The sequence below is a fragment of the Toxotes jaculatrix genome, chromosome 19, assembly GCF_017976425.1.
Source record: "Toxotes jaculatrix isolate fToxJac2 chromosome 19, fToxJac2.pri, whole genome shotgun sequence".
NCBI lineage: Eukaryota > Metazoa > Chordata > Actinopteri > Toxotidae > Toxotes > Toxotes jaculatrix.
This window is the reverse complement of record NC_054412.1, coordinates 19373312-19386836: the sequence shown is the minus strand read 5'-3', so window position 1 is coordinate 19386836 and position 13525 is coordinate 19373312. Positions and strand designations below refer to the sequence as shown.

At 42.6% G+C, this 13525-nt stretch overlaps 1 protein-coding gene across 3 annotated transcripts in view; it reads left to right on the top strand.

The window, feature by feature from the left end:
• Positions 1-10993, top strand: part of epha7 (eph receptor A7) — a 74677-nt gene extending 63684 nt beyond the window's left edge. The window contains exons 9-17 of one of the 3 annotated variants that reach the window (XM_041063946.1): positions 563-618; positions 2889-3002; positions 3468-3653; positions 4036-4097; positions 4327-4536; positions 4886-5035; positions 8710-8903; positions 9573-9728; positions 10646-10993. In XM_041063946.1, the coding sequence (XP_040919880.1) occupies positions 563-618; positions 2889-3002; positions 3468-3653; positions 4036-4097; positions 4327-4536; positions 4886-5035; positions 8710-8903; positions 9573-9728; positions 10646-10760 (1243 nt within the window). In that variant the 3' untranslated portion in view covers positions 10761-10993. Of the gene's footprint in view, positions 1-562; positions 619-2876; positions 3003-3467; positions 3654-4035; positions 4098-4326; positions 4537-4819; positions 5036-8709; positions 8904-9572; positions 9729-10645 lie in introns of all 3 variants that reach the window. The other 2 variants (XM_041063945.1, XM_041063944.1) reach the window with 2 other exon arrangements.
• The last annotated feature ends 2532 nt before the right edge of the window (positions 10994-13525 follow it).

Below are 13525 nucleotides of genomic sequence, written 5' to 3'. Positions count from 1 at the left end.
TTCTTGGAAAAAGGAGTCTGACAAACACAAGATCCACGTCCTGGCTGTTTGCAGAGCTCAGAATAGTTCAGAATACCTACACATACCGAGCTAAGATGCTAAGACGTGTAGTGACAGTGTCATAGGCCTGTAAATAAAGGCAGTGAAATTTTGAACTGTACAGACTTGATACACACCTGCATCCATCACTCGTGGCCTGCCACTTGCTTGAGGAAACTTTCAACAGGTTGATGTTACAAATGAATATTACAAGACATGTTGAACAGTCCTTTACAGTGTGTGTGTGTGTGTGTGTGTGTGTGTGTGTGTGTGTGTTATTTCACATGTTGCATGATGAGATACTTAAGCTACTTTCCCAGGCTAGGCTGTTGGACTCCCAGCTCCCGCTGCTCAGCTGGGTTTCTCAAAGAGATTTGTCATGCACAGCATTAGTTTGCCACTTTAAAAGTTCTTGTAATTTAGACCTTTTTTCTTTCTGCTGCACAATCAGTTGATTCTGCCCCTCTCTTCTTCTCTTCTTCTCCCCACGATTCTGCCACTCTCTTCTTCTCCCCCTGTGCAGGCACTGCGGGTACAGCAAAGCGGATCAGGAGGGAGACGAGGAACTTTACTTCCAGTGTGAGTGCCGTTCATTCGTCAGCCTACACACACACATATGTATATACATATATATATATGTACACACACACAGAGACAGAGACATCTCCATCACTGCATAATGAAATAATGAACAGGGAGGATACCTTAAAAAACCTCTAGCACCCACAGGCATGACTGTTTTATCCCAGTTCATTTGATTTGACTCAAAAGTCGGGAACAATCAGGCGAACATCTGTTGCTGATTGGTGAGACTCAGGGTGTGGAGATGAAGAAGTCAGGAAACTACAAACACATGAATGTGACAGCTGTCAGGGAGGGAGTAAAAGGGCTGACCCGTGAGGAAGGGGTGTTCGTATAAAAAAAAAAAAAAAAAAAGAAAAAGCCACAACTTAGACGGTTTTAGCGAATGACAGAGTTTGTGGTGTACAAGCACTTTGCTGTGTCCTAGGTGCTGCTTCCAGACGCCTTCTATCAGTAAGAAGGTTTTTTTTTTTTTTTTTTTTTTATAACACTGATACACCACCCCTAATGATGCCTCTGGAGATACAGCTTCCCCAAGTGGAGCCGTAATGATCCACGCTGTAGGCAAACTGCTGATTTGGAAACAAAGGGTCAGGGGTGTCACGAATCGTGGAGCTAGAGCAGAGGCAGTGCTAGCGAGCCCAGGTTGGCTACTGCTAAGTATCTGACAGATCCACCTCAGTAGCTCACAGGTCACACCTGCTGAAGAAAGAAAGAAAGAAAGAAAAAAAAAACTGGGAGAAAACACAAACAAGGCTAGTGTTGAGCTTAATGGAGGGATCTGCCATGCGCTATCAAATGACGAGAGGCTGCCAGGGTGACAGAAGCTAGATAGCACACAAATTCAACATATAGACCCAATTTGTCTGCCATGTAGCGGCGAGGAAGTCGTGATAAGACATCTCCTATCAGATCCGCTGACATCTCGAATGGACGAAGCAATTATAGGAGCAAGTGGAGGGAAATCTCAGCTGCCGGCGCCCCCCCAACCACCCTTCCCCCCTCCCCTCGCCGGAGCACAATGCATTTGTTGTATTTCCGGCTGGCGGATTGGCCACCGTGCCTTCCCCCCCACACAGACCGTACGGTTTCTTTGCAGCGGGTGAACTGGCTGTTGGGTTGTGTTGTGTTTACCCAGTGTGTTATGGCTTTACCATCTCATTAAATTCTAAAGTTGACAGGTTATATTGTTATCAGTGGAGTTTAGAAAGCAATAGTGCAATAGGCCCCATGAGTGGTCCGTTCATCTAATAGTGCATAATACTGTAATTTGCTGTTAATTTGGGGCACTGAGCGAAATGGTAAACCCCCCCACCCCACCCGGTCTCTGGCCTGTTTCTAACCCTGTTGGTTTTTTCCTTATTTTCTACAAACTGCTTCCACTCTCACCTCATGGATATTCACAAACCAGTCCCATATCAGTGTTATTTGAAATTCCATGGATTTAATTTTAAGGGAAATCCTAAATGTCTTGCCCGAGGCATCGGTCTAACAGAAGAATTAAAAATGTGGAACCCTACTTCCCTACAAGACCTCATTTTGTTTCAGACTTACTTTGAAAAGACCACAGTCCTTTATGAATGTTATCCTGTCACTGATGTTGAATTCTAGTATCATTGTCGGGTTATAATCCCTCATTGTCATCTATAAACTAGCATCTGGATTAAATGATTTATTTTTGATTAAATCATTGATTCTTCAGTGTCAACACCTTCCACCAGTCAGATGTAAAAGGCTGATGGGATGGCAACGGAAATGCTCTAAGAATTTGAACTTCATCAACGACTTAATTTTGTTGGTCATGTGATCCCAGAGACTACCTTTTTCTGTGAAACAGTTTTCAAAGAGAATTCAAGCCACACAAATTCTGATAGGCTGTTTACGAAGTAAAATATTTCAAGGTTGGAAAGTGGAATTAAAATTTCAACGTGAAGGATTCAAAAGTGGTTCATTGTAACTGTAAAAAATTCAGTTGCTTCCTGTTCTTCGGGCGGGGCAGTCTCAGCTGCAGGGAGGTGGAAGGTGACTGGCAGCCTCGTAAAAGCGCCACGTACGGGTTACTCAAACCTTTTGCTTCCCTTTTGTGATGAATTTTCCCGTTTGTGTGTGTGTGAAACCCCTTCTGACACTGACCGCTCGCTATTCAGCAGCTCCCTCCGAATCACTGCTCTTAGTTATCGTTTGCCTGTCAAGCGCTCCGCTGGTGCGCAGTGTGCATATTTAATCGTAACAGTAATCCTCTTACCTTTCTACAGTTAAATTTCCAGGCACCAAAACCTACATTGACCCTGAAACGTACGAGGACCCAAACAGGGCTGTCCATCAATTTGCCAAGGAGCTGGACGCCTCCTGCATTAAAATCGAGCGGGTTATTGGAGCAGGTGAGCCCCATCCTGTGTCTCTCAGCTCTTGCAGTTTAGTCACTCCGAGCTCTCATATGTCATACTGACAGCCAAATATTTACACCTTGAGTAGGGACACAGCTTTATGCATTGGTATATTGATAGCGCAATTGCAAAGAGGGGGGAAAAAAGTTCATTGCAAATTAATGTGTGTCTGGTGGAGGCAATCGCGGTGATCCCCGCCGCTGAAAAATTGCTGCCACATGGGTTTTACAGAGGCGGTCAATGACAGTATCTATGCGACTCTAACATGTCTTATTATAGGTCTTGGTTACACTCCCCTGAGTATAACAAGATGTCGCACTCCAATTTCTATTCCACCACAGGACAGCTGCTTTGTCTCAAAATACTCTAATAAATTTGTCATTGTGAGATGCTTGATTTTTTTTTAAATACCCACACACCAGTCCCTCACTCACAAATAGCTTCCCCCCCTCCACACAGGAGAGTTTGGGGAGGTGTGCAGCGGCCGACTGAAGCTGCCCGGGAAGCGGGACGTGTCGGTCGCCATCAAGACGTTAAAAGTGGGCTACACGGAGAAGCAGAGGCGGGACTTCCTGTGCGAGGCCAGCATCATGGGACAGTTTGACCATCCCAATGTTGTCCATTTGGAAGGAGTCGTGACGAGAGGTAAACACGCTTTAAAGGTGAAATGGAAACGGAAACTGTGAAGTCTGTGTTGATGCCATGAGACAATATTAATCCTGATCCTCAGAGTATATTTAGCTTTGGGAGGTAAAGGCGCCGTAGTTAGAGTGACATTATATCTGATTAAATTAGCCACATTCCCTGTTTAACATTTTCTCATTTAGACACTGTAATAAAAGGAGCAGATGGTAACTTTTAATTAAAAGCCAATGAAACACGCAGCTAAAAATAACTTGGAAGCAGTTTCGACTTAGCCGTTTATTGTGAAGCATTTTGTAAGCAAACAAAATTTAGGTATCAATTAATCATCTCCTTTTTCTTGTCCATTTTTTTTTTTTTTTGTTTTGCCTCTTTTCCTCACCAGGAAAACCAGTCATGATTGTCATCGAGTACATGGAGAATGGCTCATTAGATGCTTTCCTCAGGGTGAGTCTCACCTTCGAAGCACAGAAAGCTCAAAGCAGCATCTTTTATAAAACTTTTCTTTGCATTGTCTAGAAAGTGTCCCGAAGAGCAGGCCGTTTTGCAGTGGGATCTGTGCATTGCATAAATATCATAAATCTTGTGCTAGAGCTGCTGCAGTGCTGTGACCTACATTTCCTTCATGGTCAGTGAAGACGACTGACCTGCCTTGTGTTTCCCTGTGCCTGTGCAGAAACACGACGGTCAGTTCACAGTCATCCAGTTGGTGGGGATGCTGCGGGGCATCGCGGCGGGAATGAGATATCTCTCCGATATGGGATACGTCCATCGAGATCTGGCTGCGAGAAACATCCTCGTCAACAGCAATCTCGTATGTAAAGTGTCTGACTTCGGCCTGTCAAGGGTGATAGACGACGATCCGGAGGCTGTCTACACAACAACTGTGAGTCAATTAAAGCGCTTGCTCTCTCTCTCTCTAACCCTAGACCTGTCAGAATTCTCTAATCAAGTCACAGCCGGTGCATGAAAATAGAGCAGAAGTACGAGTGCATGCCCAAGTAGCCTGGACCACCCATGTTTCAGCACAGTGTTCTAATAAAGCAGCCAGAAACATCTTAACCAGTGATTTAGCGACCAAGTCGTAAATGTTTTTAAGTTGTTAATATACTGATGTTGTCATTTGACCATGTGTGTAACTGTGAAACTCTCTCTAATTGATGTTTTAGGGGAAGATGCAGGATATAATGAATTTGATCTTTACTCCAGCCACTGACCTGCATTTTACTGAACAGGGTGGCAAAATACCTGTCCGATGGACCGCGCCAGAAGCCATCCAGTATCGTAAATTCACCTCCGCGAGCGACGTGTGGAGTTATGGTATTGTCATGTGGGAGGTCATGTCCTATGGGGAACGGCCTTACTGGGACATGTCCAATCAAGACGTGAGTTACTACCTGATGCAAAGTCATAACATTACTAACTCTGTAGCCTAAGATTTAATATCAATAGTGATACCATAGTGGAGACTATGCATTACTTCCAGTCTGGGTCTCCACTGAGCACCACTATCTTAACTAAACTAATGATCTAAACGGGGCATGAATTGCCAGAATACAGGATATTCCCACGTTCTCATCTCTAATCACCCCTAATGAAGTCATCCCACTAAAACATCGAAAATCACTGACGAAAATCCCAGTTTGTGGTTTTTTTTTTTTTCTTTGAGGCGTTCTCGCGGGACCCTCATGAGAGCAGCTCAGCGGGGATGGTAACCTTGGCCTTAATTAGTTCAAGAAGTCTTGCTATATTCATGCAGTTTGAATCTGTTTGAAGGAGAAACAGTCCTGAAGTGGGACAGGCATAAAAATGAAGTCCTGGGCAGAACAACGGACTTCATGGTGCCATTAATATAAATAACAAGAGTGGAAAACACTTGTCATGCAGAATGCTTTCGGTTCAGATTTCCTAACTTCATAATGACTTATGGTAATGGGAACCGGTGCGAGCAGCAAACAATTCACTGCTTATTTTTGCTTGTTTACACCAAATCGGCTGCTTTGTTTTAGATGTAGAATCCAAAGAGTCATAGATTGGCACATCAGGTTTAACCGATCCTGGTCGGTGCCACTCAAGCCTGTGAAAACAGTTTTAGAATGTGCTCTGTAGCTGTAGAGGAGCTTTGTAGAAGGTCTGAGAAAATACTCCCTGGTCTATGTTGTTGTGATGTCTTCAGGATTAACTCAGGAGACACAAAGGATGACAGATGACTTTAATAGAAAAGCTGGGTCCGAAAGAGGTGAGAGTTCAGCAGACTCATTTTTAAAAAATGAGTCTTTCCAGTCCCCCAGCTTTATGGAAGTGTAATACTGAATTACTGCGTACCTCTTTGAGCACCCCCCCTTTATAGTTGTTTTGACACCTTTAAATGAAATATTTAGCACACTCGTTCCCTGCGGGGGAATTAGTTTACATCTCCCTTGTTGTGCATAAAACATTGCAATAATTGTACAAGACTTATGTTGGATAAGAAATAAAACCCAAACAGGAGTCAACAACATTAGGTGGTACTCGTATCCCAAAGTAATAAAATAATAACCCTAATTTAAATATTAGAATCCGTGTAGCTTAAACCTCAGTCAACCACAAAACAGTCAAAACAAGACTTTCCATCCTCCTCCTCCTCCTCCTCCTCCTCCTGTAGCAGTGCAGCTCTGGAAGAATGGGAAAAAAAATAAAAATAAACACACACATATAGTATAAACAGTCACACTGCTTCAAAGTGCCAGAATTTCCTCACACCTCACTGCTGATGTTATGAAACTCAATGTACCAGAGCTGGAAGGGAAATTTGGAGATTTCAGGGCTCTATTAGTTTCTGTAATTAAATAAGATAATGTGTCTTAAAGGTGCAGAACGATAAAACTAATTTGACTTGTGAATCTGAGATGGGTAATCATGATTCATAATCAACATGATCATTTCTACACCAATCCTGTCTCACCACCAACTAAATATATAGTAAACGACGCGGGCTCACATTTTTCTTCCTCAAAGAACGTATTCAATCCAATCTTTTTATTTATTTATTTATTTTTACAAATGTCACAAATTGGTATAATGATTGACTCACCCGCAGTTCTCTGAGTGCTGTTGCCTGCTTTCCTGCCAGCTCCCACTGAGGGAGTCAAACTGCGCCAGACCACTTGAAGCTTTTCCTTATTGTTGGACACTTGACACGTTTTGATTGATGGCAGAAGGCGTGAGCGAGTGAGTTCTGGTCTTAAGATTCCTATACGGTGCCCGGTGTGTTTCAGCACCCGCAGCATCAGAGCTAAACACGATTAAGATTCCTCTGAGCTCCGAAGCAGAGGCCCGCTGATTGAACGATCAGATGTTAGAAATGCTAAACAAGATGTCCGGGCATTAAAGTGGTGCATATGTGGTGTTTTTGCCACTCTCGCTACTTGACAGACATCCATGTCAGAAAATCTTTTTTTTTTTTTGGGGGGGCTTTGTCAAGACGTCAGCAAACATCCTCCGGGGGGGATGCTGGCAGAACATTATTTGCATCCCCCCCCCCCCCTCCCCTTTTCCCTCCGTGACTTATTCTTGTCTGAGAGGTCCTGACTGGAATAGCTGATGAATATATGCAGAAACATACACAGCTCCTTATCCTCACAAAAAAAAAAAGAAAAGGAAGGAGAACAAGGGACTCAAATCAAAGTGCCCACTGCACCCACTGTTGTCATGGCGTTGACTTTTAATGAACTCTGCTAAACCGCACAAACGACGCGGAGTGACAATACGTTAGGTATATAGGCTCCTCGGAATATCCTTTCTATTATTCATGAGAGATATAAATATATATTATATGTTTAGACATATAAACAACATCAGAGAACAATGTCAGTGAAACAGCTCTGTCTGCACTGGGGCATACATCTCAGTAAAAACCTACAATGTCTCCAGAAGCATGGCTCCGTATTGCCTTGAAGGTTATCAGTTAAATCTTAACAATCAATCCTAAAACTCATAGTCAACCAGCAGAGAGAGAGGGAGAGAGAGAGAGAGAGAGGGACTGGTGTAATATGACTCCATCTCCTCGAGTGTTGGTTAAAATTCTAGCTGTAGCTGTGAGCTCTGACTGAAGGCAGGGGGTTGTTTGCTGACTCTGCCCGGTGAGAGGTGAGTTTGCACTCATCAAGCCGAGGCAAAATAAGAGCACGCGTAACCTTTCCAGCATCAGTGAATGCTAGAAAAAGGTTTGGTTTTGGTAACGTGTCCATGGTAACATGACTATCAAATTAAAGTTCATTTATTTATTACACACACTGGATCTCAGTTTCCTTTGTTTAGGCCATTAAAACGTGTCTGTATGTCTGAGTTAATGTTCTTACCCTATTGTAAAACAGAAAACAACCCAGATCTCACGGAGTATTCTGGCAGTTTGTTATTACACTTCCACAGTGTAAGCTGGGGGAACTTGTGAGAGACAGATCACAAACGGAAATGTCTAAATCAGTTCTGCAGAGGCAGAGATATCCTGACTTTTAATCCCTAGAATGGGTCACATGCCAAACTTGCTGAATCCTACACTTTCCTCCACCATGCGATTCTGGAACATCTTTGGTTAGAGCCTCCCCGACTGGTAAATACCCACGTCTTTCAAACTTCTGGAAGTCTCTAATCTCAAGATGAAATACAGAGAGGTTTTTTTTTTTTCCCCAACTTGAGTAGAATATGATGAGTAAATTGACATGGACATAAAATATAAACTTGGTGAAGTGAGCTTTTAAAACAGGCGGTGTTTTCCACAGACAGGCTTCACAAATTGAAAGATCATTAATAGGTCCAGCAGCAGCAGATACAGTAGAAGGATCTGAGCGGCCTTGTTTAAAAAGAGGATGGATTTGGACATGGAATACTTCCTGTGCCTGATGATGAACCTCCACTACTGTTGTTTACAAACTTACAAACTTTGCCAGAACGGGTTAGAATTAAGATGATACCAAAGGCTGATACTAAAGGGTTAGGGTTAGGTTGATAATAAAAGGGTTATGGCTAAGGGTTGGGGTTTAGGGTGAAACTAATGATCCATCTGTTTTGCATTCTCCAGGTCATAAAGGCGATAGAGGAGGGCTACCGTCTACCTGCCCCCATGGACTGTCCACCAGGCCTGCATCAGCTCATGCTGGACTGCTGGCAGAAAGACAGAGCCGAACGTCCCAAATTCGATCAGATAGTTGGCATCCTTGATAAGATGATCCGTAACCCTAACACCTTGAAAACCCCAGTGGGAACGTGTACAAGGTGAGGAAATAAAACCCAGTGATTGATTTAAAAAAAAAAAAAAAAAAGAAAAGAAAAAATTGCTTCATACGATAAAAAATGTGAACTTTTATTTTAGTGCATTAGTGGATGATCCAAAGTGTCCAGTGGATGATTTAGCCTCTGTAGTTCACAGATGAAAGATAAATCCCGGGGGATCGATACCCCAAAGCAGCTTCCATGGCTTTATGGTCAGTAGCAGGGCTTTTAAATCAATCTCTATAATGAGTTCCTGGTACTTTAAAGTGCAGTGGGGACTCCAGACCTCACTCTGACGTCTTTCAAATGAATTCTATTTGCAGTCAGAACATACTTTCCCGAGGTGAGATTGAGACTCAGAGGTTACAACTGGTTAAAAAGCACTTTACTATATTTGAGACTGTATGGAAGCGAATGTATTCGGGATTGAAAAGATATTGACCAAAATACTTTTCACACACAGAAAGCTGACATGCTGCATTTGTGAATCTGTGTAATGATTGAAGCCTCCATTCAGCTAGTTTTTCCCCTTTCTTGCAATTTGCTGCACCGCTGGATGCCTTTGGTTGTCGCTTTGTCTCATCTCCTGCTTGATTGTGTTTTTGGGTGGGGGCGGTGGGGACGTTTCCTCTTCACATAAGACATAAACATCTTTCTGTGCTCATCCCGCAGACCAATTAGTCCACTGTTAGATCAGAGCACACCAGACTTCACCGCTTTCCGCTCGGTGGGAGAGTGGCTGGAAGCCATCAAGATGGAACGATACAGAGACAACTTCACAGCAGCTGGCTACAGTTCCCTGGAATCTGTGGCCAGGATGTCAATCGAGTAAGTAGATACGGAGCCCTCAAGGGGTTAAGCATCAGAAGAGAACATTAATGCCATGTGATCTCACATATACTTTCCTCCATCTGAGCCTGAGTAAACCAATCTACTTTCTTGCATTTTACATTCGAGTAGAGTTGTGATTGACTTGCCGTCCCGTGAGGTTTACGGGTAACTTACCGTAAATTTCCGAATAGTGGCCTAACCCAGAGAGAACCGGCCTATGTTATTTATTTCTAATTTTCCCTGTTTTGTTTCTATAATTCTCCCTTTACTGATTCTCCTGTTGCACCTGTTTTAATTTGCTGTTAATGCAAACTAAACACTTCCTCCGCGTTTACCTGTTGTGTTGGTGAATCTAATAAAGTGTACATTCCCACAGCGCTAATTTCATCCGTTCAAAACACAGAGTCAAGTTACACCCACGGCTTTATTGGTCTGAGTGTGTCTTTATATCAGAAAAAAGGGTTTTCATTCTCTAATTACTTTTAATTATTGACTACTTTACCTTATTTTCAGTGAGTGTTAAGCTACTATCTGTGAAAATGACTAAAACTCAAAGGACGTAATTCTTCCCTCTCTCGGGTTGAACTTCAGAGTCAGCATCAACAGAAATGATCGAGCTGTAGCTGATTGTGATGATCGGAATTCATTCGCGAGAACATTTATAAAGTAAAAGTGGCATGAGTCTGTTGGTGTATTATACTTTACTGTACTTTTTTTGCTACATCATATTTGAGATTGATGTTAAAATGTTATTGAGATTCATAAACAGAGCTGTGTGGTTGGCTGCCTTTTTTTTTTTTTTTTTTGGTCCCTCTTACTCACAATAATGAAAATCCTGAAGCTATAAGTCTCACTTGTTTTGTCCCACGCTGTGGTCCAGTGCACTGATTGATGTGTTTTGTCCTGTCTTCCAGGGACGTGATGAGCTTGGGGATCACGCTGGTGGGCCATCAGAAAAAGATCATGAGCAGCATACAGACTATGAGAGCCCAGATGCTGCATCTCCATGGCACAGGTGTCCAGGTGTGACTGGGACGGGCCACCTCGGGCAGGGGCGAAAAACAAAAACAGAACTTACCTGGAGCAGCGCCTGGGACGTAACCGGGATAATCGTCAAAGTAAACAGGCATCTGTTATGTCTGACTCTTCCGGCTGTGTCCGGAGTGAAATCATTCCTTTGTTCCTCAGTGAAGGATTGTGGTCTGCATCTTCAAAGGGCACTAAAGAGAGGAAAAGGGCAAAAAAAAAACAACAACAACAACAAAAAAAAGAAACTACCTGGACGAGACTTCCGTTTTTCTTTCTTTTTTTTTTTTTTTTGTTTAAGAGACGCTTACAAACTCAACCACATATCAAATGGCACATTGGAAAGGAGTTTGACGCTTATGTTTCTTCAACCTAGCGATTGATTTTAAGTGCACACCATGGTTATGGATTTCCGTTGAAAAGAACAAAAAAAAAAAACAAAAACCATCTAGTCTTCTTGCAACGGTTTGACTTTGTTGTTTTTCGGATTTGTTGATTTTCTTCGTATGTGCCACAGTGACATGTTGTTGCGCATGCAGCAATTCTTTTTGCTCTTCTATTTGGACTTGACAACAGGGTAAACTCTCTTTTATCCAAAACAGAGGGAACTTTTTAGGTGCAGATTCCAAGGTACTTTTTGTGCTGAGAACATGCTGGACTGTTTGAACTGTTTGCGGTGATTCGTGTTTTCGTGGTATCCTCACGCGCTTGTTTGCAGCCTACAGGAGTGACTTTTTTTGACGTGGTTTCAACCTTACCAAGTTTTTTTTTTATTAAGGAATTTTTTTTTTTTTTTTTTTCCGAAGAGTGCAACACAAAGGAGACGCGAAAACGTGAACTGTTCTTCGAATCACCAGACTTTTATATCAGAGTAGCAATATCCTTTGTCTTAGTGTTGACTACAGGAAATGCAGAAACCGTTCCTTGGTTATTGAGTAGAATGTCTTAGCACTGTGGAAAGATTGTACTGAAGTTGAAGCCACCGCGTGTTGTTTTGCCATCATTTTGCCTAAAATGTCGCACACACCTGTTGGCGCATTATTCAGCTGCAAAATCCAGTGTTGAAGGGTGGATCCAAGAAAGGTGTAGACGTAATACTGCCTTAAAATATGTTCGATTAAGTATTGCCACTATTTTAGGCACTTCAATGGCAATGATCTCTGCGGCTCATTTTGAGGGTGGACATGGTCCCAATTTTTTTTTTTTTTTGAAATCAAGTCCACAAAGACAGTTTCATGCCACAAGTGATACAGTCAGTGAAGAAGAGATGGACTAAACAGAGCAATAATTACCAGGTAGTAATGGTCCTCACCTGAGATTTATAAGGTGCTAGGTATAAACGAATGTGTGTGCTGTGCTGAGACAAAACCCTTTGGAAAGATTTAGTCGCCGCTGGAAAGGAAAGGAATGTACCTCTTTGACTTTAAAAAAAAAAAATGGTTTGGAACGTGCTCAGAACAAAAAAAAAAACAAACTGCTGTGCCAAGTCATCCGATGAAATAATCATGTCGTATTTTGCCACTATGATATATGCTAAACCTTTGATGAAATTCTAACATGGCGTGGAAATGTTGAAGTGAGTGGCTGCAGAGAAGAAAGAAGCAATGTTCGAAACACTAGAAAGGTGCCAATTAGCCTTGCTGACGTCGTCTTCTGACACCAACGCGTCGCCCAGAAATCAAAGATCCCCTTCAGGGTTTCGAGTATGAAAACTGTAGGCGCCAACAATGGAGTCCGTGTCAGACGCAGATCGTGCTATTAAATCCCATTGTCCCGGTTCTCCAGGCAGCCATGCAGCTCCCCTTGTTTATTCGTGCGTCTCATCCCTCCCAGGCATAGATGGAACATGCATTAAAGTGTCTCTTAAGATTGCTCCTCTTTTCTTCCATATGGCTTTGTATGGAGAACAGAGACGAGAGGGAGGGGGCGGGCTTTGCAGAGGATGTCCTAAAAGCCAGTCAACCTATTTGGTGCCATCTGTCTCCACTTCAAATGCAAAAAAAAAAAGAAAAGAGAAAGTTTCCGTGTTGAGAACATTTTAGTGGAGTATACTTTGATAAGAATTATTCAGCTGTCATTTAAAGAGGAGTGGAGTTCACACAAGAAAACCATTAGAACATCTTTCTTTGCTGCTGTAACCTGAGATATAAATCTATATTTTCAAAGTTTAGTCATTTCCTGAAAGTTTTGCATAGAATTCATTGTGAGGGGGGAAAAAACCCATCAGGAATCAACTTTAAGCTCACTGATAAGCAGTAAAACAACTATTAGTTTTCATCAGTCTCTCCAAGCCCATTCCCACATTAAGTCAGCCACATTTTAAAACTCATCTTTTTCTCTTTGTTTTGGCCCTCCTTCCACACTAAGCCTTTCATAAACACTCTCCAGAGTGGCTAAAACCTCAGAACGTCTGCTCCATGTTTTAGTGTAATGGAGGTTTTGGGAAACAATCACCAAAGTCTGTCCGTCATGGGCGAGGGCTGTGCAGTGAAGCTAAGACTACATCTCATTGTCGCCTTAAGCCCTCTCTCTAATGGCGTATTTCACGTGGGTTACTCAGTACGGGCAGGATAAAAGTTAAAATGGGCCGGAAACGCATCCCGACACCTTCAGTTAATAAGTAAACAGATCTGATGGGGAATTTCTTCCACAGTAATGTGGGTTTACCATCCCTGTCTGTCCCTTTACCGGTCCTACTGGTTTACCTGCTTAACAGGTAATAATTGTAAGCCACACACAGATCACTGTTTTACTGTTGTTCTATTGTC